The sequence below is a fragment of the Manacus vitellinus genome, unplaced genomic scaffold, assembly GCF_001715985.3.
Source record: "Manacus vitellinus isolate BGI_N305 unplaced genomic scaffold, ASM171598v3 scaffold_4_pilon, whole genome shotgun sequence".
Taxonomy (NCBI): domain Eukaryota; kingdom Metazoa; phylum Chordata; class Aves; order Passeriformes; family Pipridae; genus Manacus; species Manacus vitellinus.
The window spans coordinates 14,178,008-14,204,837 of NW_021940604.1; the positions used below are offsets into that span (position 1 = coordinate 14,178,008).

Here is a 26,830-nt window from a genome sequence, read left to right on the forward strand (position 1 = left end):
GGCTAGTGTGAACCCAGTTCCCACACTAAGTGGCTGCAGGCAGTTGGATTTAAAACCTTATAGACATGGCTTAAAATAACTACTCTTGAGATTTGGAGCTGCTGTGAAAGAGTCTCTGGTGGTACCAACCAGGACTCCTTGATTCCTCATCCCGTACTTCCTCCTTAACAGCCAAAGTAAAGTACCCTCTGTGTAGTCCAGAGGAGCAGAAGTGTGGAGCAGTGGGTTAATAGGATTTTTGCTAGTTGGCTTTGGGAGATAAAAGGGAGAAAAGGTGCAGTATCTCCAAGGGAGCTTGGCTTCTTTATCACTGTACCTGTAGCTGTTGGTTAAGTTGTGGTCAGCAAACTTGGCCTAACAATAACCTCTATGCTCAGTCGTATTCACTCAGAAGCGAGTCTTTGTCTCAGGAAGCTGCACTATAATTCCATGAGGCAGCATTCACAATGCTGCCACACCTTGTGAAGAAGACAGCTGAATCACACAGTTCAGCTAAGCCCTGCATTTTAGTCTTCTAAACCCTCCAGTTCATCTTCCTTCATGAAAACACTCACACAAATATAGAAATGTACACATTTTTCTTGCAATGCAAACTCCTAATGAGACAGCTCCAAGGGGCGTGATTAACATGAAATAATAATGTCCCTAGGGGATAGGGAAGCTCAGATATGACTTCTGCTTTGCAGAACTTCAACATTTTAATTGCGTTGTGATGGTTGGAGTGCTGCAACACTCAGCCTTTGAATTAATCCAGCTGGTGCACTGAGCTATCAGATATGCTAAAATCTGTTTGCTTTTTCTTATCTGTAGGTGCTACTTTTTCATTTGTGTTGTATCTTTAAGCATACTTTGTCTAGGAATCCCCCGTCTGTGTGTGGAAGGTAATATAGTACTGATGTTTAGGCAGAAACTTATCCTGCATTCACTGATCACTTTAATGTTGCTCTTCCTTGTACCATATCTGCATTTAGCTCTTAAAGGTTGGCTTTCTGAGAAGACAAATAAAAATTTAAGATAATTTTTCTTTATTCTGTGGCAAAGAAAAAATTAACTGTGGGCAGAAAAATGTTGGATGTCAGAAATTAGATGCAGAGTAGAAAGGGTTAATGCCAGCTGCCTGTACCTTGTACCATGCAGCCGATATTATCTTTGTAGAGTCAGATTTCTAGCAACTGAACTGTCATCTATGAATTGTCTGATGTGCTTTGCTCCCCATTTTTATTATGCTCACAGTCTAAAATTTGGCGTGACTTGCTTTGTATATTTCCCTTTTTATAATGCAAGTTTTCTGCTCTTAGGTCTTTATAAGGTTGTGGCAGATAAAACTCCATATGTCAGCATTGAAGAAATCACTAGAAAAGTCTCTATTGGGCCAACAAGATTTGGCCATCCGTGTTTCTACAGCCCTGAGGATATAAAACTGGCAAACTTCACAATCAAACATGGTGAGCAGATCACCTTCAACTCGGTGGAAGACGTCAGTGGAACAATGGCTGTGAACTGTGTCTTGGTCAGAAATAACCAGATTCATTCCTTTACTTTGCCTCTTTCGCAAGAAGGAAAATTCTATGAGTGCGAAGATGACCAGATATACACCCTAAAAGAAATTGCAGAATGGAAAATCCCTAAGTGCAGAAAACGGATTGTCAAACTTTCCAATACTTTACATACGTGGGATTCCTCTAATCCACTTCCTGAGAATTTTGATGGCTGCTTGATTCTCATGCCTGTCTATGAAGTGCAGGCGGTAATGAAATGTAAGTAGGAATCAAAATCATGTTCTGTTGAACTTGGTATAGCACAGTACCCTTAAATACACAACATTTGCTTAAAATAGCCAGGAAAGATTCAGTTTATCAGAAATTCCTGATCCATATTTGACACCGATGATAGTTTCAAGATGAAGAAAGTTAAAAATAATATTACCTTTATTATTCCTTTATCATCTGTTAATTCAGATTGTTACCTTGAATTTTTTTCTGTTATCATTTTACTGATCACTACAATTAAATCCTCACTGCAAATAAAATATATCACATGGTGAAAAGGTGGAGCTTAGGAATTCTGTTCGGTTGTCCGATTCTCTTTCTTTGCATCTCAGGCTTTGGCCATGGAGAAGCCAAATAAACATTTATGGCTATGGCTAAGGAGGTAGAAAAAGAATATAGACATATATGTTGCAATACACTTAATCACCATTTATTTTTCAGAATGAGGATGCCACAGAAAAAAAAAATCATATTACTTTACTTTATTGTGGAAACAAATATCAAAAGAATATAAACAGAAGAAACTCATGGACAATTTCTGAAACCTCTAGGTTTGAGGAAACAGAAAGATTACAAACCCAATATATTTAAAAGCTGTAATTTGTGTTATGAGTTTTTATTTAAAAAACCCAAAAATATCCATGGCACATTAACACTGTTCTAGTTGTTCCACTAAAACATTGAAACAGCTGAGTTCTAATTGCAGGATAGTAGCTTAGCTTTTGGAAGGGTTTTGCTGCCTGTTGTATTTACTAGAACCAAACTAGTGAGCTGCGTAGAAATTAAATCCTAACAGAAATATGTCATTCGTGAGGATATTAAGTAGGAAATCTTTTCATAATTGAGCTTTCTCTGTTAAATGATGTAAGAAAATGGATAAAAGAAAAAGAAATAAAAGTGGGCAGAGACTGTTAACACACTATACTGTAGTTGTTATATGCTTATCATACAATATGTGCTTGCTATGTGATTTTTAATGTGTGAGTTTGGAAAACATACTTCACAAGATAAAGTACTCCATTTGCTATAACTCCAGCTAGATTCAGGAATCTAGCTCATCTCCTGAAGCTGCATTCACTTAGGTATGTTTCTACACCCATTTAAATATTTGTGCAGAATCAATAGGAATTTAATGTCCCTAAAAACTTTCAGAAGATGCAGAATGTTTGGTATTCACTTGTCTTCCAACGAGTTATTCCAGTGAGAGTTGTATTTGTTGTTTTTATTTTATATTTCGTAGTGTTCTCAACCTTTAAGAAGCATGAAATGTGTCCTAAATAACTGTTTAATACAAACTTGAAGAGTAGGCTTCATGGTACATGATTAACTACTTTCTTGTGGACCATGAAAAATGGATTTTCACCATTTTTAGAAGAACTATAAATAGACACAAGATAAAGTATGAGAAACACTATCCACTGTTCAATAAAAAGGATTCCTGATAAGAGAGATAACTGATTACATTTTCACAGGCTGTGAGCAGGAATCCTCTATACTTCTCATCCTTAATAATGAACAAGTTATGTGTGGGGAACTCCCCAAATGCTCCTAGAAAACTTTCATTTTCACTAGCCGTTTCTCCTTGGTTATCTTTCTCTTGAAGTGCTTAGGATGTTTGTCACCTGAAGGTGTCAAAAGCAAAGTTGGAACAAACAGGTCCTGAATCACTGCCACAGAACTCTCTCATATAAAATACACTTTATACCAACTTTGCAGTATAAAATATCAGTATGTCCTGCTACAAGGAAATGTGAACCCAGGATATACTATCCATGTGTGTAGGTCTATGCAGAATAAGTATTATTGAAGAAAGTAATTAAATATTATTTGCTTGTTAAATTTTACTGCCCTGGTCAGAGATCTGTGGTGTCACTGATTTGGAGCCAAATTCTTAAACAAGCCTTAATTTCATAGTCAGCTTTATGCTTGGAAGTTTTGCATTAAAAATTTTGCAAGTTCAATTGTGATAAAAGTGCTGTTGTTCCCTGACAGATGGTTAAATTCAATGGCTCAGTTCTGGTAGTGAATAAAACCAGATGATGCAGACAAGGATTTCCACAGAGGAGCATTATAGTAAAATGTCCTAATTCGTAAACAATAACCTTAGACTTTGTTACAGAAAGGTTTTGCCTTCTTTTTTTTTTTTTTGTGATATTATTTCCTAGTAATTACAGATGTTTTTATTAGTCTTATAAATATCAAAACACCTTATTTCTCCCAGACTGGCCATGGCAACAACATGTGCTAAAGGATTCAAATGTGCTTATTTATTAAGCATGTTTTCCCACTCACTTCTTTATAGAAACCATAAGTTACTATGAAATTAAAGAATAGAAATAGTACCCAAGAAAGATATCTTTGATAAGATAAACAACTGATTAAATTTGGAGGTGCTGTGGGTAAAATAGTGAACTAGATATTTTTCCCATTCCTCTTCCTTAAGCTTTTCTTTCACTCATATACCTTATTCTCTCTCTTCCTTTGGGTGGTCTTATGCATATCTGATAACCATATATCTCAAATTACAACGGTTAGACTTTTCTGGCCTTACTCATGGTGCATGTTTACACATGGGGCAGCACATCTCAGGGAAGGTACTTTTAGTATCTGGCCAACAGGATATGTATTTTATTCCAATGTCAGTTTGAAAACAAACCCTGAAGTATTTATTTTCTTTTCCTTTGCAGTTCGAAAGGATATAGTTCATATCCTCTCAGATCTAGATGTTGAGGTCAAGGATATTACAGACTGTTATGATATTAGCTCCTTCCTTCAGCCACTGTCTTTGGAAGATGTATTTGAGAGAACAAGCATGGAGTTTCCTATGGTTGCTGAGATAATGGAAGGGCCTTCAGGAAGCCAAAACCCTTATAATTTATTGTCTACAGGGAAAGAGATTATCATCTACAAAAAGTACCAGGCAGCAAGAGTCCTAGCGTCTGAGATCAGAAGTGATTCTCCCAAAAGACATTTTTTAATCCCTATGAGCTACAAAGGAAAGTTCAAGAGAAGACCTCGTGAGCTTCCAACTGCCTATGACTTAGAGATAGCAAGAAGTGAAAAGGAACAGCTTCATGTTGTAGCAACTAAAGCCTTTGCTTCCCCTCATAGAGAGTTTTTTTCTGTTTCGGTTGGAGATCAATTTCTAGTTCAGCAGTGCCAGACTAGTGAAATTCTTTACGAGGGAAGAAAGAAACTTGTAGATGTTTTAGCTTGTGAGCAAATACTAAGTGATACGTATAAAAAAGTACTCCTCCCTATGTACATGGAAGGCAGCTTTGTGGAAGTGATTCATGACAAGAAACGGTACCACCTTTCTGAGATTTGCAAAGAATTCCGTTTGCCTTTTAATGTCAAAGTGTCCATGAGAGACCTTTCCATTGAGGAAGATGTCTTGGCTGCAGTGCCTGGTCTGCAGTTTGAAGAGGAAATCACAGACTCTTACTTGCTGATCAGTAGTGCCACCAATCCAGTGGAGAGCTGGGAGATTCCCGTATATCGCTTAAACATGTTGGTCCATTTGCTCAGCAAAGATGTCCAGGTAGTTGTACCCCCTGTGACTAAGACAACAGTGGAAGAGATCAGTGAAGAGCAATACTATATGGTGCGAAGATATGAAAACCAAACCCTCCATCCACCACCTAGGCCTCCCAAAAAGCCAACAACACTTGCCCCCAAACTTGCTTTTGCAGTAACTAAGCAAGATGTGTCTGATGTACTACAGGCTCCAAAGGTAAGGTATCACAGCTTGTCTTTGAATGTCTTATAATCACAGGTCATGTTCTGTGGGTTTCAAGTCTTCATTTCTCTGTTGAATCCTTACAGCATGCACACAGATGTCTCTCAGCTCCCAGTAATAGGCAAATTAGCCATTATAGACAAGAATGGCTAAAATCTCCAGTGTGTGTTAATTGATCCATGAAAAACAACAGAACCATGCCAGCTCACAGCAGAAATCTTGGCTGTATAGTTTTGCATGGATAATCCTTTACTGCACCACTGTAGAACTGAAGGGAGAGACTTGAAGTGCCTGTATTTAAATCTTTATTAAGGGGAAGCATATGTTTTCATGATGTAAAGATAATTTTGCTCAGCTGGAAATGGCAGAATTAAGTTCAAGTTCCCATAAGGACAGGTCGTATAGAAATTTTTGAATTCATTGTTTGCACTTACCTAAGTGGCAAATAAGTTTGGGAAAGGAAAAAAAAAAGGCAGTCGTTTTAGAAGCACTTGATGTTAAGAAAGAAGTGTCCCTTCTAGGACAATTTTATTCATGTTTAACCTAAGGGAACACATTGTGTTTTGGATTTGTCACTTAATCAGGGTTGACAACATCAATCTTTTGGCTATTGCACAGCAGTGCACCCGCAGCATCAAGGCCTATTTCCTGGGCTTCCCCCAGAAAGTTGACTGGGGTTGGACAAGAGGTTGGGAGGGGACACAGATGGGACAGCTGACCCCAGTGACCAAAGGGATATTCCATGGCATATAATGTTATGCTCAGAAATAAAAACTGAGGGGGTGATTGGTCTAGGAAGTTAGCCTAACTCAGAGACTGGCCAGACATCAGTCTGCTTGTGGGAGGTGGTGAGTGACTGCCTTTGCATCACTGTTTTTGTGGGGTTTTTTCCTCTTTCCTTAATTTATTAAAGTCTTTATCTCAACCCACGAGTTTTCTTGCTTTTGCTCTTAGTCTTCTCTCTCCTGATGAGATCATCATCCTGATGTCATGGTGGAGTGAGCAAGCATGTGGATGAATGCTTGGCTGCTGGCTGGGGTTAACCCACCACAATTTTCTTGCTTGTATTGAAAGAATCAAAGGCTGGTTGATGGGCTTTAATGAGAGACACTGTCTAGGAGGTATTTAACTTAGATTGCAGTTGACCTCATGTGCAAATAAAAATTCCCTACAGGGGAAGAGGGAAAAACTTTCAGGTCTCTGGGTTGTGTTTGTGCTACTCTTTAAATGCAATGTAACTCATGTAGTTATATTTTGAGGGGTTCATAGAAAGTGGGGGTTTTTTTGTTGCTATCAAACTAAAGTCCAGTTGGAGTCCCTCTGAAAGGGCAGCATTTGTGAGTACCTCTCTGTGCTGGAGGTTTTCCTCCCCTCATGCCAATTCCAAGACTACATGCAAGTCCAAAGCTCCATATAGATCCTGGAAGATGGTTACAACACACCACAGGAGATGTGAATGGATAAGGGGGTCCCTCAGATAAGGGTAATACAATAAAAAGGTATATCATTTTCTCCCATCTTTTGTGCAGAAACTTCATTTCTATTAATTTGTTCAATGAACATTGCAGCAGCTTAAATAAGCCATCCTGTTAGGCGAGGCAGGATACATGAGAAACTGGTCTCTGAGCTAATAGGCAAGCAATCAACCTGGTACTGTTCTGGGGTACAGAACTGGGGAAAAATTCCCTGAAGTTGTGTTTCTGGTACCCTTGTCAGGAGAACTTAGACCTCCTGCAGTTAGTGATGGCTGTGTGTGGAGCAAAGCAGGGGGATGCTGCTTCCAGATCAGGTTCATGCAGAAGATGATATTTTCCTGAAGTGAGGAGAGAGCAAAATGAGTAGGAGATAGATGAGCTGAGGTTCCTTCGCATATGAGGTTCCTCCTCGTGCATTCATGAGGGAGAGCAACCTTAGACTGCAGCTGTCCAGATGAAGGAGATAATTCAAACACTGTTTCAGAAGATCTTTTTTTTTTGTCACATATTTGTTATAAATAAATAATAAAGTACAATCAGAATGCTTAGATTATGCAGATTTGCAAATCTCCTTCCCTGGGAAAGTGAAACAAGTAGAGATCCCTCGTTCATTAGATTAAACATCCTGAGCTGTAACATATTGCGTTTAAAGTCACACGGAATGCATTACCTTTTCTATCCCAAGCACCATGAGTCCTCTGAGAGGACGTGGATGGTAGCAGCTTGGCTCTGCCTTGGCCCCTCTGCAGCATTAGGGGAGACTACATTTTCTTTTACATGCATCAGGAATGTCTGAAGTTGGAAATTGTGCCAAACTGATAAACAGCCCTCTTTGCATATTTGTGACTATGCATAGGCTTATTTACATAAATAACAGATGAGCATCCTAACGAGCTGAACTTAAGCCTGACAAGGTGGCAGCCTGGAATAAGCTTTAGTGCTGCATGAGTTGTCGTGCTCCTCCTGCAGGCAGCTCTCTGCCTGGTGCTTGGGGAGCTCTGGCTGCTTGCTGGAGGGTAGTAAATGGCTTCCTTGCCCACCAGTTGGGAAGCTCTGCTTGGCTTGGAGCTCCAGGATTTAATGCTGCTGCTGCATGAGTCCTCAGAGGACTAAGATCTGTCTGTTTTATGCCAATACCTGAGGATAATCTGCAAGAGTGGGTCACCTTTAGCTACAGCTTGTGCTCTGATTGCCTCTTAGCTCAGAGCAAGGCCATGAGGGCAGAGAGGCTCCAGCTGTCTCTTCCTGCTGTTCTCTGACCTTGGAAGGGGAACCCTAGGGCCAGGAGCAGGACTGTATGCTTCACTGTGTACTTTTGGTCATGTTAGTCACTGAATTGTACGAGACTAGCAGCCAACACAGACTGGAACCTCAGATGAGTGTAAGAACTGCCTGCACTTGTGTGCAAGGTGCAGTGCTGCAGAGAAATGGATGTTTGCACAGTTCAGCAAAGTCCAGAGATAACACATGAATTCTCAGACATAATATAGCTACATTAACCAAGCACTCTGCTGAGTTTTTTCACAGTGGTAATTAAGTTGGCTCAGGTCCTGCTGATACAGCTTTCCCTTTCAAAGCCTGGGGATCTCTCCTCTCCCCTCCACAGTACATCATAGACTTTCCCTTTCTCTCTCATACGAACATTGTTTGAGTAAGAAACATACAGATCACATATGTTTGCAATTTTGTATTACTTGCTAATCGAATAAACAAACCACAAGCAAATATGTGTAAACTAAACAAATGAAACAAAACAGCTCGTACTGAATGATGAAATTAATCTGATCTCATATAGCAGATATCAATTTAATATGGATAGAAGATAGAAGACATTTATCCAATAACCAATATCACCTCTACCTACAAGCAGCCCCAACTGAGGACAAGGATGATAAAAAACTTGTACCCTTTGTCTTATTGTAAAATATGGGATACAAGCAGTCATTCACCAGAAATCCACATTTTCCTTGCTGGAATAAAGTTCACAAGGGGATCTAACTGACATGTTGAATGAAATGGTTTAAGTCATTCAGTTCTGAATTTGTGAGCTTATCTAGAAAGTGAGAATGATCAAACAAAACCCTAGAAGTTAATGATACTGATCTGAGAATGGAGCATCTCTCTTGCCAAATTGGTCCTAGAGAGAAGTTCCTTGGAGAGGAACCAGTCAGGGCCTCACTTTCTTGAAATGAAAATTCGTTTAAAGGGAACAAGACAGATGTGTCTATTCTGTCTCCACAGTTACAACCACCACTATGAATATAACAAAACCAAGTTTTCACTTAGTAACTCCATTGAAAATCGTTTTTTAAATTTCCTTTTTACCTGCTACCTGTTTTCCTCCCATTCAAGCAGCAAAAGTTTTCTGGCTTTCTCTTTGCCTATTAGTTGAAGCTGTAAATATCCTACAGATTTAAGAAGGTGCTAATATATACCCCTCAATGGTTTTGTATTAAATTGAAACAAAGAAGAGCCCACACCAAATTTTGATAAATGCAATCTTAATGCATGAAAAGCCACAGTTTAGTCCTAGTACTTCTAGTACCCTGAGTGCACTAAGTGCACTACTTAAGGGACAAAAAAAGGCACTATTTCACTCCTGATAAAGAGAGGTTAGCTCCATCCAATGTTATTTTCAATGGTATGTTTAGTCATGTATCTAACCTGAGCAACAATAGAATCAGTAAAATACTCAGCAGTTGGATTGTTCCTAAATACCTTTATAAATGTGGTACTGGAAAAGTCAGTTTCAGGCAGCAATCTGCTCGTCTCTGGCAGGAGAGAATTCTAGCCAGGGAAACTGGATTTTAATAAAATAGGAGTATCAGGGCATGATAGTTAATCGTCATTTTGTGCTAGGGTCCATTATCCTTCCAAAAGTCATTACAGTGTTATGATATCAGGAACTTTCTTGCTTTCTTGCTTTTTATTTCAAAATTAAAATGAAAGAAAAATTATCACTTCCATCTGGCTTTGCAATTCTACAAACTGAACTATCAAAATCTGCCATTAACATATTTATCGCATCTGTCTTCACAGCAAAATGAAGACTTATCTGGAATTAAGTTGATAAGACATAAGCTGCATTTCTCAGCAAATGAGTTTTCCTGCAGTGTTTCCTTTCCTTCCTCGTAACTATTTCTTTTCTGCTTCCAGAACATTTTTGACGTTTTTGGGGTAGATTTAACACAAATTTTTATGGAGTAGATTTAACACAAATATTTCTGCTGTGTAACAAGAAACTAACCTTCCTAAACAAATGCATGTTTGAAAATGCACACTGGACAGCCAGGAAGAAATAGGTAACAACAGACTTTAGGAATTAACAATCTTTTGGCTCTGGAAATGAAGAAGAATGTGGTTCATTAGCAGATGCAGAAATGTGCATATGGAAACATAAGGAGGGTTTTTCTCTGACACTGTGGCTGCTGAGGCAGCAGCTGTGGTCCCTCTTCCTCTCTTTTTCTCTGTCCACACTTAAGAGGAGGTTTCCCTCTCCCTGGAATCTCACCTTCCACTCTCTCTCCTTCCCCACATTCGATGCATTGCTTCTCCTTGCTTCTCACTTTCTAGTACCTTTGTAAGTCCCTAATAAGGAGCATGTGAAGTTTGGAAGCACAGCCCTAGAGACTGAGGGCCACCCCATGTTGTCACTGTGGTCAAGTTCCTAAAGCCTCTCAAAATTCCATCCCCACAGCAGCTTCACCTGGTGAATCAGGCCCCAGATCCCTCAAAGTCCTTGTGCTGCAGCTTCTCGCTTCTCTGAGCACCATGTCAACACTGTGCCGTGGGTTCCTTTTCCTCTTAACACCCATCCTGTGCCACATATACCTGATTTCCCCCAGACCCATGTACCTCAACCCCCCCTGTACTACAGTTTTCATGTAGCCTTTCACTCCCCCTAACTTACATGACATTGGTTGTCCAGTCCACTTTACTGCTTTCAACAGGCTTACCTTTTCCTGTTCCTTGTTTCTTCCCAACACATCTCCACTGCTTTCTCTTCTCTCATGCAGTGAGCTGAAGTCAAGGTCACAGGCATAATGGAGAAGGGGTTGCAGGGATATCGCAAGTTACACACAGGCTTTTGTTGTGTTCCCCAGCAGCACGTATTCCAAACCTCACCAGAGCATCAGTCTCCAGCTAGGTTCTTAGGAGCAAAACTGGAGCAGGATGTAGGTGCTGACAAGTGTCAAGCAATTTAGTTCTCTTGTTGGTTGGACAGTCCAATCTGAAGGATTTTGCATTGGTGCTCTGTTGCAGAGATACTTATAGCTATGTTCAGACCCTGGGGGCCCATGACAATTTTCTGGAAAGCCTATATGCATCCTGATACCATGCTGGGCTGAAGTCTACATGTGCACCATCCCACTTCATGTCCTGGGTTTTTCTGCAGAAGAAACCAAGCAACGCTGTCTGTAGAAGCATTCTAATCTGGATGGTGAGGGACCAGGACTGCTGAGTACCCTATGGACTCTGTATGAACCAACAGGAAGGAGTTAGAAGAGCAGTAAACTCTAAATCCCTAGCTAATAAATGACTGGAGTTTTCCTGATATTTTCAGTATGGAGACCAGGCATTAAGACCTCCTTCTTTTTTAAACAGTAATAAAAGCTTAACATTTTTACAGAGAATCATCACGTCTGTAGGCACTTGCTGTGGCATGATGTGTCTCAAAAACTAAATACAGTAGGGAAGATAGCAATGTGCCTGCTAGAAGGACAGGCAGTACATAATTGCCTGGATAAACAGCAAGGCAATCTGAGGTGTGTCATTGCAGAAAGGCATTACTGCTACAGGAAATGCTGATATAGTAAATGAAATTAAGGAAGGTACAGATGAACATTTGGATATGCTGATGGATGAAAGTGCCAACTGGTTAAAAGCAAATTGCTTAATTTAGAGCTAAAAATTAATTACTTTGAGAACAAAGAGAAAAGAAATAAAAAAAATAAAGAAGATGCCCAGAAGAAATAAAAAATTGAACCACATGAAAATATGGAACCTTTGATAAGAAGGAAAATCCTGCAAAGAGTGTGTGAGCCAAAAGCCATTGATGTCAGTAAGATGAGAATTGGCTGGCACATTTTTTTTCTTGCCTCACAGAAAGTATATAACATAATAAAGCACATAACAAAATCATAAAATTATGTATAATTATAAAGCAGGAAAAAAAAGTAAAAAAATAAATCCAAAATTTAAGGATGCACTACAGCAGAATAACTCTTCAAAATAGAAAATAGAATTTTTTTTTTTCAACTGGGGTTCCAAGAAGCCTGACTTCCCAGAAGACTGTTCTGCAGGCTGCATCCTACTGTTTGCCCTCCTCACAGCAAGAAGATTGGAAAATTAAGTTCATGGGTAGCCAGCACTACCTCTTATGGCCTGTATTTTGGTCTGTTTGGAAGTCACCAAAGAGCTTTTCAATTTACAATGACCAGAGATAAACTACACCACAGTGAATTTCCAGCAGGAAGGACAGTCCCCATACTCCTCAAAAGGCTGTGTGGAGCAGTGGCAGTGACCTGTCAGGCAGCTCACAAGGATCTCACAGAGCTAGCTGCTGAAGCTCTGGACAACTGCCAGGCTCTCTGACTCCATCTCTGCTTAAACACCTTCAGGGACTTTTCTGGGTTCTGAAGGCCAACTGGCATCTCTGCTAGTAACCCTTTGGTCCCCTTATTTTTGGGAGTGGGCTTTGGTGGTGCTCTAAACCCCAGATCATGCCTGGGAGTTGTTTGGGAAAGTGCTAGTTGGCACAGGTTGAAATGAAGTCCAAGGATGTTTATAGGCACTGTGTAATCAACTAGTGTTGATATAGCCACTGCTAAAAAAAGATGGGAAAAAAGAGAAAAGAAGGATGCTCACCAAAGTCACTAAAGTGTTGTATGTGATCAGTGTAAAAGACAACACTGACATAGCCCATTTACATTATGCCTTCTTTCATGAAATTCAAGCTTTCGCAGTACTATCAGCTGGGCATTCTGGAAGTGAAAGCACCCCAGAAGGTTGGGATTATGCTTTGAAAAATATGCCCCGTGAAAGGAAACAAGAAACTTGTTGTCAGTGTGACAGCAGGGTCAAATCCCAAAAGACCTGCGGGCATGTCTCATATTTTCCAGAGAGTCCTTGCAGTAAGGAATTGAGTGATTATCAAGAAACAGAGAATGCTGTGGAAACAGTCATCAAATCCATTAAAATTTGTCATGACAGTCTGTCATGGGCTTTCATTCTTTACTTTTTGAATGTGTTAGTCCATACACATGGCAAAAAAAGTATGGTGAGGGAGCTTTTGAGGATTGAAAAATAATGTGCCTTATGTCTTTACCAAGAAAATTAATTTTCTTTCTTTATGCATAGATATGTATAATGTACACCAAACCTTTTTGAGGTATTTAACAACATTATGTTCTTGTTTTGCCTTAGGACACAAAACAGTTTTACTGGTAAATATGTTGTGATGACAATGTTGTGGTGTTGTAGTTCAGATTTTTCTCCCACTTCTCTTTTTCTTTTGTTAATATAAAATTACAAGGGGATTGAGGATGCACAGGGTATTCAATTCTGTTGGGATTCCTGTAGTGCCACTGAAAACCAGAGCAACGATCCCAGGCTTGCAATGCCTGTAAGCAGTGGCTTGTATCAGTGGTCCATCTGAACTAGTGCGATGGAGTCTACGCAGAGTATCACTTCATAGGAGTCACTGGAGAAAAAAAGGAAAAGAAAGAAAGCTCTTTGCTAGTTTGTGGCATGCCATGCACCACCCTGATGGATAACACTGGTGATGAACCACTTAGACTATGCCCTGGTTTGGACTCGAAATTAGCTAGAGTTGAAATCTGCTTAATAAAGTAGAATAAGGCTATTCCCAAAGCATTACTTTTAAGCTTTAAATTTAAGAGTATTTGAAAAAGTAAATAATATTTTATGTGTGAAATTAAGAAACTGTATCTGGAAGCTACTTTTATGGATCCATCTGTTTTGCATAAGTGGTAAATGCATGCTCTGCAGTATTAATAAGGGAAAGAATGGTTGAGTTTGCTTGTGAATTATTCTCATTTGAAAGGAAATGTGCCAAGCAATTGAACAGTATCTCTACAAGAAAATTCTGACCATGAGAGGAGTAGAGTTCATAGGAGCTCAGTAGGTCTGGTTTACATTGCCACTTCTGTCACATGCTGCTTCACCAGGCAAATCACATAAATATCATTGCCTCCAGATACATGAAGAAACTGCCAAGTGTGAAGAGGGAGTGTGGATTTACAGCTCATTAGTTACTTTGTATGGTTGCTTAAATCTCAGGTAACTGCAAGATACATTGCCTCATTTTCAGTAAGGGTCAGAGCTACCTCACATTTACTCTGGAGCACTAACCACACTGACAGTTGCCATGGAGTATTAAATGAGCTGTAAATCCATGGTCATTTACTAGGTGGCGACTTGTTCATGTAACTGTCTCCTCTGTCTATGAAATGGGACACAATATTTCATTTTCCTATCTTGGATATTTGTATAGACAAGCATAATTTTCATATGTATGCAGCATTTTGTGCATTGACTACTGCAATAGGAACAACAGTAACAACATAAAAATAATATCAACAATGAAATTACTAGTACTTTTTATCCTTGTTTAAAAGTTTTTATCTGGAGGTTAATCTACAGAAGAGGTGAAAAAGGCAAGTGACAGTTGTCTAGGACAGATGGATTCTGAATTGTGGGTATTTGAAAGAGGAAGAAACAAGAAAGAAGAACTTATTTAAGAACTTATGTCACTGCAAGGTGTTAACCCTGAGGCTCACTAACACTTTTGTGAGCTCAGTCTTTTGTTAACCAGTTCACAATTTATTGTAATAGTAGACACTGGTCTTTGTGCTTGCCTTCTGCATCTGCTGTGGTATATCCTGTGTCTTAATCCTTGTCTGCACCTGCTGGCTTACAGAAGGTAGCAGTTAGTTTCAAGACATGAAGACTTACGGATGGAAACTCAGATGTTGCCAGATGTTACAACGCTCAGATGTTAGAATACCTCTCTAAATTTTCACAGCTTGTGGAACTTTGACAGATAATAACATTAAACTAAGAAATCCATGTTAAAGGTTAGTTTGTGCAAGCATGCAAGGTGTCAACAAGGGAAGAAAATGAGAAAGAGACTGCTACAATATGGGTTACATAAATATATATATTATATTGATAGATCATACTTGGATAAAAAGTAATGGGACATAACTGATCATATATAAATGAATAGTGGACTAAAAGGTAATTTTTCGAAGTCAACTCTAGCACACAGATTTTACAGACACATCATTTATACTACTTACAATGGTGGAGCAGCACCACCATTCGGATGGAAGAGTGGACTAAGCAGCTAAGCTAGGAAGGTAAAATTGAGAACTAGTGAAACAGTAAAATGGAATATCCAGTTACATTCTATCAAACTGTGAAATGGGATGGGAAAAGAGAATTTATGTAGGATGGAGGGAATTGCATTTTTGCTACAAAGAGGCTTTTTTCAGGGGGAGGATTTTTCTTTTTAAGTATGTTTGTTTCCTCTTTTGAATATCCTAATTCATAACTATACCACCTTCATTGTCTCTCACATAAATATGAAAAGTAGTGTACTGTAAAAAAAAAAATGCTCTGCTTGAGCCAACCACATGCATACATACATTGTGGTTAACATGAAATATCTGCTCTTCATCTGTCACTTTGCACCTTGTTGACCAGACGGATCAAAGAGGTCTTGGTTTGCCTCCTACTTATACTGTATATAGTCAACATCTGATGGTGCAAGTACCCAGGCTACCAACCCCCTACACTACTGATACTCCCTCTCTGTTCTCATGGCTTGAGCTATAGGAGTATGGATGAAAAAACATGGGAGCCAGAAAGAAAACAGAACCTAAATCCTTAAACAGCAGGCTTAGATTTTGCATAAGGCTTTTCATTAGTTTGCATCTTCAGAAAATATAAAGATAAAATCATCTCATGAAATATTGAAACCACTTCTGCCCATACGAATAGCTGAATGTGAGACATCTCCCTCTCTCCTCCGAAACAGAAAATAAACCTTCTTTGAATGTTATGAGTTATTGAATAATAATATGGCAGTAGTCTAATGCTGCTATTGTTGAACCTAAATGAAAAACCTTATTAATCATGGATTTGACAGCTCATTCAGTTATAATAATGTTTCCTGTCAATCCAAGCTCTCATTATAATTGGATCTTACTTAGAAAGGAAGATGCTCCATTGACTGCTCAGATGGAGAAAAATATAGGTTTGAAAATGAAAATACCAGTCTGAATTCTGTTTCCAGGGAGCCTGCTTATGCATTTACAAGTTGGATAACACTTTAATCCTTGCTGTGTGTCACATTTGGATGTTGCTATAATAAGATTCTCTCACTGACTAGACACCAGCTCTACAGTCATGACAGTCAAAGTGAAAGCAGGAAGAGTAAATGAAACTTCTTCTCGGGGATGCTGGTATATCATCATTACGACCTAGTTGCAAAGAATTAACTGAAATAGATGGCTTTTCTACGTAAAGAAGTGTGTTAGGCTGTGAATTTACAGCTAATTTGGTTTTCTACATCGCCTCTTTTGTGGTTACTCAGTATGAAGAAAGTATTAGATATTTCACGTGGCATTGAGAGGAGATTAAATTGCTTTGAACCAAGGAAATTGTTCAAGGAAACTCTCTGTAAGGGAGTTTACAGAGAGAGTTAGTGGCAAGAAACTGTAAATTCATATCCTAACTTACTGCACAATATCTTTATAAACAAGGGCAGAGACAGAACAAGCATAGGCAGCTGAGTTGGTTATCAAAGCAGATGAATATTCAGGCTGAGACTGAAAGCACTTTGAAAATCATTTCAGATAAATGTCATTTAGAAGGCACTTTGTGGGCAAAACCCACAAACTGCATCTTGGAGGCCCCAATTCTGTGGGTGTAACAGAGGGAGGTGATGCAGTCTATGCAGGTCACAATTCATTAAGAACACAGAAGCCACAGAGAAGGTAAAACTTAGACTCAGTTTAAAAAATAAAGGTCTTGAAAACACTTTTCTAGGGCAGCCGAAACAGTAATTCCCAGAAAGTGTTCTTGTTCTGATAAATCAGTGTGGTTACAATAAAGGGGAACTTAGAGTAGCTTCTAATAGTACTGTAATGCCAACCAGCATAGAGATACTGGATTGTTTTCACTGCTTTGCAGGTCAAGTAGCAAATAATCTGGTAGCATCAGTAATCTTTGCATGAGTATAAGGGTTTACTGGTTGTGTGTTGAACCTACAGCAGATATACACACTGAGAAGAGAGTAAGTAATCTTTTCTCCCTCCATGGCTCAACCGGATGAAGCACAGATGGGAGAATAGGATGTAATCAACACCAGGATGTGTTAGCTGTATTGGGACAATATGCTTTCTTCTATTATTTGTCTTCTATCACTGCACCTTAGCACTATCTTTTATTTTGCTTTGTGACAAGCGGAGACAACTTGGTCTTCACTAAAATTGCAGTGCCTGAGAGAAATAAGGGCAAGGCTAAGAACAAAGGTGTTACAAATGTGAACAGGAATAAAAATCAAGGCAAAGCGGAAAGTGCTTGTTCTGGTTTTATTGTTGTACATTCATTTTTAATGCGCAGTAGCTGACTGATTTCTCATCTCTGAATGAATAAATGTCAAGATTTGTTTCAGGGGAAGAGTTGATATCAGAGGGGATTTCTTGTATTGTTACAGTGTGAGGATCATCCAGTCATAGACCAGAAGCTGTCATATGCCTCTACAGCCATGCATGTCGTGTAAATTTGTGGAGTTTATGCAATGGTTTGTAAAGTGCCTATTAGCATAAAATGCCCATACAGTTTGTCATGGAACTATGTAATTTGAATGGTGGAGTAATAATTCAAGCAATACTATTCACAATATGTAACTTGATCAGCAGTTATTGAATGCATAAAATAAATATTTATATTCATGAGATAGTTCTGAAAAGGTCAAGTAGGAGACATTTTAATCCGTACTTTCAATTTATGACTATGTGTTTAGAGTAATAAATCATAGCAGCTTTCAAAAATAACAAAGGCAACAGTAACATATGACTCTCAAATGTCTGTGGACTGTAGATTAAATGAATTTGTTTTTCCTTAGCACCTAAGCACAATTTCTTTATTTGTTGGTTGTGATCTCTTCTGTAATTACAAAAAGAGATTTGATACCTAATGGCATAAAACATTATGCTAACAATTTCAAATAAATGGGAGCTTCCAGCTTATTTCAAAAGACACATTGCCAAGTGCTGCCATCGTATTTTTCATAACTTTTTCAAATGTAAATACATTTTCAAATGTACAAATGTAATTTGTATTTGCAATTTTCAAGTGTAAATGCAACTTCCTCACCCTGTCTGCAGGTACAGCACAACTGTAATAACATGACAGTCTGAGACACTAATTTGTTGATTTAAAAAATCCTTTACAGATTTTTACATACTTATACATTGCATGCATCCCTAACCAAAACGTCACACTTGGGTTTCTCTCAACATGTAGTGTCATTCAGATGTAACCACAGAAAAACTTCCTCCCCAGTATGAAAATTCCTGACAGAGCATTTGGGTTTTCTAGCTTTGGTTTTGCTAATGACTCTGGTCATTAGGCACTGCTAAATAGTTTCCTTACTGAAACCCATACTATAAGCAAACTTTTTACTGCTCTACTGTTTGACTAGCTTCTCAGCTCTGTCTACATTTTAATGTGTTCTGTCTTAGGCTGGCTGTGCTGGGATAGATGGACCTCACAGGGCGTGTGCAGGTGTGGTTTAAAGAAATAGAGCTCCATTTGCTTTAGTGGGATCAAAACATTTTCCAAGTGTGAATTTGGAATATTTGTTTTGGGAGAGAAAAATGGCATGCGTGTTTCTTTAGAGCTGGGCCAGCATGGTTCCATGACTGATGGCCTGGTACAGCCTAGCTACAGAGAAAGGTGCCTTTGCTTAGGTAGCCACATGTTAGAGATGTGAGCTACATCTCTAAGCTTCCACTATGGTCTGTACTCTCAGAGGCTCATTTAATGGAATTACTTAGTAGGACTGGGAAAATTTTGTGTTTCTCAGATTTGCTTTTCTTAATAAAACTAAATATTGTCGTAGTAATTCTTTCTGGACAAAGAGACAAAGTAAGAATTCAAATGTAAGCTAGTCCTCCTGTTTCCATAGCTCTTGCAATGCCAGTAACTGAAAGGGCACATTGGATTCTGGGATCTTTAAGATGTTTGTTTTCATCCACCACTCTGATTTTGCAGCATTTTTTTTGAACTGTAGCTAAGGGCACAGATGAGAAGATCCATACATGTTTCAAAGACATAGAAACACTGACCCCTCAGAAGCGACAGGTGTGACTGTTTTTCTTCAAACCCTTATTTAAAACTGGTTGTATTTGCTTAGTGGTCAAATCTTTCTTTGAAGTCTTGAAATGAATAATGGGGATTTTTGAAGACATCATCTTTACTGCTGATGAAGATGTAAAGTATCAGCTAGAATTAAAAAATTAATAATTCCAGTAAGTTTTTAATGCCTTTGTTGTGACAAAGAAAACTTTAATTACATGACTTTACATGTGAAAAAAATCAATTTACATTGAAAGAAAAGAGTATGGTTTGTAGTCCTGCCATAAATTTTGATTCCTACATACTGAAACATTGCACACGTGAATGTATCAGTTCAATTTCTATTTCAGGTAAAAGAGCATATACATGTGTCGTGGTTTTCCTTTCCTCACTGGTGCATAAACTAACAATTTGCTAAAATTGTGACCCCCACACACAGGGTTATTTAATTGAATGGGTCCTCTCCCTCTTCATCTCCATCTCCTTCTCCCTGTCCCTCCTCACTGCATGTTGCCAATGTAACATGACAGAAATACACTATTTTTTAGCTCTCTTTTTCTTTTTGAATTTTATGAATCCATTTAATTCATGTTTATTACACAAACATCTCAGTGTATTAAACGTCTGTCCTAGATAATTTTCAATGGCAGATAAAAGAAATCATCCACAGAAAAATTTTTCACTGAAATTCTTTTTTTCATAGGTGTTTAATAAATGTGTCCCCAGCTACTAAGCACACAGGGTCCATATTTTCATTAATAGGTGCAATAAAATAAATTTATTTCTTTTTCATATCACTTTCTGATTTTTAGTTCAGTAACATTTCTCTTTCATCTAGCAGATGTATGTGAATAGATTTAATTTATAGAGAATTATGTTTTACAAAACACCACACCATTATTGAGAGCCCTTGCCTAGAACACAGTAAATGGTTTTTCTATTAATTTATCTCATATAGCCATAGCTTACAGAGAGATAACCTTAGACAAGGTATTTTTTCCAAATCTGAGAAAACTATCTACTGATATACAACCACTATGAGCATTTTTGTGCACCTATGTTCATTACGTTTAAAAGCTTGTTCAGTTAAGGAAAAATGCCATCTCTACTGTTTCAAAGAAAGAAACCAAATGCGTGAAAAGTACAGCTTTTCACATTAGAATTTTATTTACTATGGCCTAGTCTAATAATAAATGCCATATTCATCTTAATTATCTGTAAAAATTTTTTTTTAGCCATTTAGGCCGTGTTCTACATTTTACAATAAATGGGGTGATATAAAATCCCCATTTAATAAATTGATCATTCTGGAAAAACATCACTGTCATTCAACTTGCAGAATATAACTGATGAGTAAAATGTTCCTAGTAAAGCATATTCAGTAGAAGTTCAGAGGACAAAGCCCTTGCTAATGCCTCCTACTGTCACAAACCTTTTTCTTTTTAAGTAATTAAATGTATATTTCTAACATCACATACTTCTTGTTTTATTTGCCTTTTGTGGGCCCATTTGGATATATTCTTTGAGAAGAGAGAATGGAATTAGAGGTGAGAAAATAGGAGCACAGTTGTTAGCTTTCCAACATTCCCAAGGAAAATTTCACAAGAGAACACTCTTGATGCACGTGAGCATTACCTAATGCCTCCTGAGAAGAAAAAGAAAAGAAAAAAAAAGCAATATTGTATCACATCTGAAGCACCATCACAGAAAGATGAATAGCCCAGTTGTAGTACCTCTGTTTGAAGGGGTCATAACCAGTTGCAATAATGTAGAAATGCTTTGGCTCCAAGGCAATGCTGAATGCAGCCATGCGATTGAGTCCAGTGATCTTGATGTATAGTGTCTTGCATTCTCTTCTCCGAGAGTTCAGAGGCATGATTCCTTCTGGCTGTAATTTGCACTACTTCAATTTCTTTTGGACAAGGCTTTAATAGGAATTATAGAAAAGTTAGATTTTTACCACTCTTCTGTGACTGGTATGCATTCAAGCAGGAGATTACTTACCATGTGTGGATACTAACAGCATGTACCATTGGCACGAGGAGCATGCTCTACTGCTTGTAGAGCAGTATAAAAAAGTTTAAGTTCTTCACCAAGAGACCTGCAAGCTCAGATAATAAATTGGCTCTGACAATAATTACTAGTAAAGGAATTTTTTTTCTATAAATGTGATCATATCTAATTTTTATGACCCTTTTCCCTGTTGGCGTTTGTGACCTTTTAAGCCAAAATTTGCAGGAGTTTTGCATAAGAAGACTAGAAGCTTGGTTATAGAATTCCCTTGTTCTATATGTTTCTTCCCTGTATTTTTTCTTTTTGAGAACTGAAAGGCTTATCCTATCAATTCATGAATCTATATATGCATTCTCTAGATCTACAAATGTTGTAAAATCAATTCACTGGAAATGCCTGGAGTATTAATAATTTAAATTAAAACAACCAGGACTGAGCTGGTGTTTTATAGTCAAAAAATATCTTTTGCCTGTACTATTTCCCCTTCTGGTGCATAAATGATTCTTCTAGCATTAGCGGAACTATGCTAATTTATATCCACAGAGGACTTGGTCTCAAAAGTCTAATTTAGATGACAAAACTGAAGTGCAAGGACTTGCCATTTTTATTTGTATGTAAAGTACCAGGCACTCAAGTAGTTGTGTGTCATTAAATTATTTCTACAAAATAAATTGCCGTTTGGAAGGCTTGCTCTTGGGTGAAATTATATCTTTTTGTATGACTTTAGACAGATGCAATGAGTTAATTTGAACAGCTGCTCTTCACTTCTGTAATTTTGTTCTCTCTTCTATCTCCCATCTCTCCTCTGCTGAGCATGCCTTCTTCACTACATCAAACTGAAATAAATACATCCTTGGACAGTAGCTCATGTACTTTGTTGCATTGTTTCCTCTGTTCTGAAGGGCCCTGGCAAAAAATGAGGTAGTAGGACACAAAACTGGCCAATATCAGCTATAGCTCCTGGGACAGCTAAAAGTTGAATGTTAAGAAGACTATTTTAAGCCATCAAAGCTCCCTCTTCCTCAGCTGTAATTTTTTTGTTGCACAGCACAAAATTTCGCCCTAGGGTTTTTGACTGAATAGTGATGGATTTGACAACAGTCTCATCTGTACAGTGGACATGTAGCCGTTAATGGGGCACTTCATTTCAGAGGAACCACACAATTAAGATGGCTAATGTGCTTCTAGTTTTCAAGCCTCATGTTAGTAATTTCATACAGGCTGTGTTCTGTTTTCAGCAGTCAGTTTTGTCTGCATTCATTGCTGGAATATTTGCCTTAGTGGTACCTGAGGCATGCTTCCATGTAGCCCTGGTCCAGCTCTGATGCTGTCATTCTTACACATTAGCATTCCCTTGTGACAAAATTAATTTGAAGTCAGCAGGACAGCTACGAACATACATAAATGCTGCTAAACATGAGAGAGGGCTGCCTTGTTTACAAACAGTGAAGAAGAGATGATCCTTGCTGAAAGAGCTTACCATCTGCAGGGAAAAAAAAAAAACCTGCAGAAAAAGCCTGTATCAAGGTTAAGGCTGGAGTTATAGTTGATATAACTGAAATGAAAACCTTATGTGGTCTGAAAAGACATTATGGGCATTGAGGGAAGCTATGAACTGAGCCTGTTGCTTTCCAGTATATTTTCCTGTGCCTGTCATTTCATCAATGCTTACCTGCCTTACAGCCCAGTGGAATACAGTGTCCTGCATTCTGCTTTCTATTTTCGTGTAAGTCAGGTCCCCTTGGTGTCTCAGGTAACACTGTGAGCTGATTGGTAATTATTGTCATAGTGGCCAGAAAACATGGTGAATGTTCACAAAGGTAGCTCTTTGTTTTGAGGGATCAGGTTCACGTTTTCTCAGTGGTTTTAAGACAACTAACACATTTATGTAAGATACCGTTTTTTATGATAAAAAAGTTAATTAGAGACTATTTTCTTTATTAGCAGACTATGTTTAAATCAACTCATCTTTGTACCCTTAACCATAACTTCAGGGAAATTTTCTGACCTTAGACCTTCATTTAGAAGGTTTCCATCATTCAAAAGGTTTCCATATTCAAAATATATATGTCATAAATATATCAGTATTTGTTATGTGTGCATGTTTCTATTTTGTCAAGAGTAAGGCAAACTTGATTTTTTCCACATTTTTTGTGTTACTGTTAGCTGTACAAGAGAACTGTATAAGGGTAATATGAAGAGAGATGAGAACAAAAGGCTACTGCTTGCTATAAGGATCCTGGGGAGGTATCTAATACTATTGCAGCTGTCTGTAGCTTCAGTTTCTAGGCAGCTGGAGGGCTTCTTACACCTGGGGACTTGCCTTGGCCAATCACTGGAATATAAGAGTGGGATATTTGGATGAATAGAATTCCACTAGGAAATGGTGTGATGGTGAAGATTCGTTGTGCAGGTATATTTACAGCCATTGTATCACCTACAGGCCCATGCAGAGCGAGGGGCTTGGGGTCTCTGAGCCCTGCAGAAACATGCAGTGAGTGGTAATCCCAGCAGATATCCTTCTCCTCTAAATAGTTGGAGAACTCTTGTCAGAGGGAACAGACAGCAGATGACTTGCCTGCAGTCACTCAGCAGGTTAGTGGCTGGGTTTCTTGGCTAGCAGACCTGTTTTGTCTTAACTAAATCTCTGGGCAGAATTTTTTCTCTGCAGTTTTTGAGGAGAAAAATAAACTGAGATCCCAGATACAAAGTTTGTCAAACAGTCAGCCTATGAAATTAATTCAAAACAACCATAGTATTTTTTAAGTCAGCATTGTTGTTCAAGTTGAATTAATGCTATACTTGGAAGGATGCACTTGTCACAAGTCTGTAATATGTCCCTATACATCTACACCAAAGTCTAGCATGAAGTTCTGTGTTAGAATTGCCTTGTGAAGTAATATTAGGTATTAGTTTTGCATAATAATTCTGAACTAGTTGGAAACCATCACCAGACATCTCTTTCTTGAATGATGTCCCCTTTTGTAGTGACAACCGGAATAAGTTTGCCACCTTACTCTCCTGGAAGTCCCTCATGTTCTTATCTTTATAGCGTAAAGACAAAATATAGGCAGCTAAGAAAAAATACTGGAGCAAGTGACTATTGTATTTAGCTCTCCTCTGAAGCAGAATCCTCAAGAAACTCTTTTGTGCCAATATGTGTTACTGTTTCCCTGGCCCAAAACATTAAATTCTACTATGGCCATGAGAGACCTGAAGTCAGAGGACCGCCAGAAATAAAGGATTTTGGTCAGGTATGAAATAAATGTTTTTGAAGAGGTAATTTTGAAAGGAAGCATTTGAGATGGGCAAAAGAGGCTATTTTAACAGAGAGTAAAGTCCACTCTCCTATATTACTGCTTTCAATCTTTAAACCACTTTGCAGCCATTGATACTGAGCAGCAGTGAAAAAGCATGGGCTCCATTTCTGCCTCTGTGCATTCATTAACAAAATCTGATAAATTGTTTAAGATCAATATTGATATTTGATTGGCCTCCTGATTTTGTGCCTCTGTAATGCTACCATGTTCAGTAAAGAAACACCTGCCTACACTGGAAATCAAACCTTTGGTTTTGCTTTGTCTTCCATTTAGGGCTGTGACCTAATAATTGCTAAGCAAAAGCAGAAGGATGCTGCTTGATTTTATGAAATGCCCATGCAATACATTTCTAGCAAATAATAAATCACTAAATGAATCTTTTAGTCTATAAGAGGAAAAGTAACACTCATCCTGATGTATTTACTTGAACCTAGGCTGATTTCCAACTTTTGTCATAAGCAAGACAAAAGTAGCCATTGGGAGCAAGAGATGTGCAAGACTGGAAGAAAACATAGCATGTTAATGAAATGTACTCAGCAGAGAGCCTGTTACAGTATCTGTCCTCTCTCCTGTGCCACTGCAGAGCTAAAAGTGATTGATAATAACCTTGTAGTTACAGTACAATTTGCCTACAATTTTTTCATTGCAGTCATGGCATTGATCTACAGTTAAGTGAGATAATTCCTGTGTGCTATCTTGCCAGTCTACCAGGAGCAATGCACCAGTTGTACCTGTAAAATCACAAAAAAATGAATACCTGTTTGAATCCACTGCTTAATATAGAAGTTTTAGATAGCTACATTATGAAATTGCTATAAAGAATATTTTTTAAGTTAGTAAGAGGAATTTGATGAGGACTATTTAAACCTAAAAATTTCTATCAGTAATACTGCTTTTCTCAGAAGAGTATTTGATAGTCCCTGCTTTTCTCCTTTCACTATATGAATGCAAACCATTTTTTCAGGGGAAAAACATACGAAACTTCATAACTGCAGTCTTACTTGTATCAAGTTCTAAGACATTAGAAAATGTTTATGCAACAAACAATCTGCAAAAGTGTTAGACTATCACAAATACTGAAATAAGCTGGTTTAAAATACAAGACCCTTTATTTCTGCCTTTTTTGTTGTTTTGGGGTTTTTTGTTTGTTTGTTAAATCTCAAACATAATACATGGTGGATCAAAAGTCAGGCTCTTGGAAATTTTACCAGAAAATTCCAGTGAAATCCTGGACTAGAAACCAGGCAGTTCAGTGAAAACTTTCTGAATCTTTCAAAGATATGTGTAAATCTTTCACCCAGTTTCTTCAAAAATGTTGTCTTTCACCTAACCCCCCAAACTTAAGATGAAACTTTTGGGACACAAACCCTCAAAGACCACCTCCTGCAAAGGTTTGCTAAAACCAGTACATAGTTAAAACTCACTGACCTCAAAGAGCTCTACACTTTAAGCGTGGCTTCTTACTCCTCCCTGGATCTACCTCTCACTTGCATTAAAGCCTCTTTTTGCTATGGCAATGCAAAATGGGGCCTCAAAAAGGAGACAGTTACTGTCACAGGAGGTACGTTTCCCTGTTGCTAACATGCCAGTTATAGAGGTGGCCAAATGGGCTAGGAGGAGTCAGAAATTGCTAACCCTGTAAAGTCTGTCTCAAAAGGAGGTATTGGGGGTGCCCTCAGGTTGCCTATGACACAGCTTTTTAATTCACAGCAATTTTTTTTCCACAGTTTCAGTCAAGATTGCAAAATTTGAGACTTTATGTCTTAGAATAATAAGTAATGCTGAAGGGAAGGCTTTTGTTGGCAAACAGGGTTGTGCCGTCCACAAACTGTTGCTACCTCACAGATGCTCTTTGATGATCCATGTGAAATTAATGAGAGATTTCAGTCCAACTCCAGGTAGATTAGAGAATTTTCTCCCTGGAGCCATTTTCACATGCAGTGTCACCTGCTGTTGATTTTATTAGTTATCTAAGAAATCAAAATAAGTGTTGGGGGGTGAGGCTAACCTGAGATCCGCATGATTTTTGTAAGCTTTCAAATGTCACCAGGCACCCAGAAAGCATAGATGGATTTGTAAGTTTTGAAGTTTTCTACACCTAAGTAAATAGAAAACTATTAA

The 26,830-nt window shown here is 38.3% G+C and overlaps 1 protein-coding gene across 2 annotated transcripts in view; it reads left to right on the plus strand.

The window, feature by feature from the left end:
* Window positions 1-26,830, plus strand: part of THEMIS (thymocyte selection associated) — a 305,377-nt gene that overhangs the window by 22,754 nt on the left and 255,793 nt on the right. For both annotated transcript variants that reach the window (XM_025895719.2, XM_018078095.2), the window contains exons 3-4: window positions 1,299-1,757; window positions 4,457-5,502. In XM_025895719.2, the coding sequence (XP_025751504.1) occupies window positions 1,299-1,757; window positions 4,457-5,502 (1,505 nt within the window). The remainder of the gene's footprint in view (window positions 1-1,298; window positions 1,758-4,456; window positions 5,503-26,830) is intronic.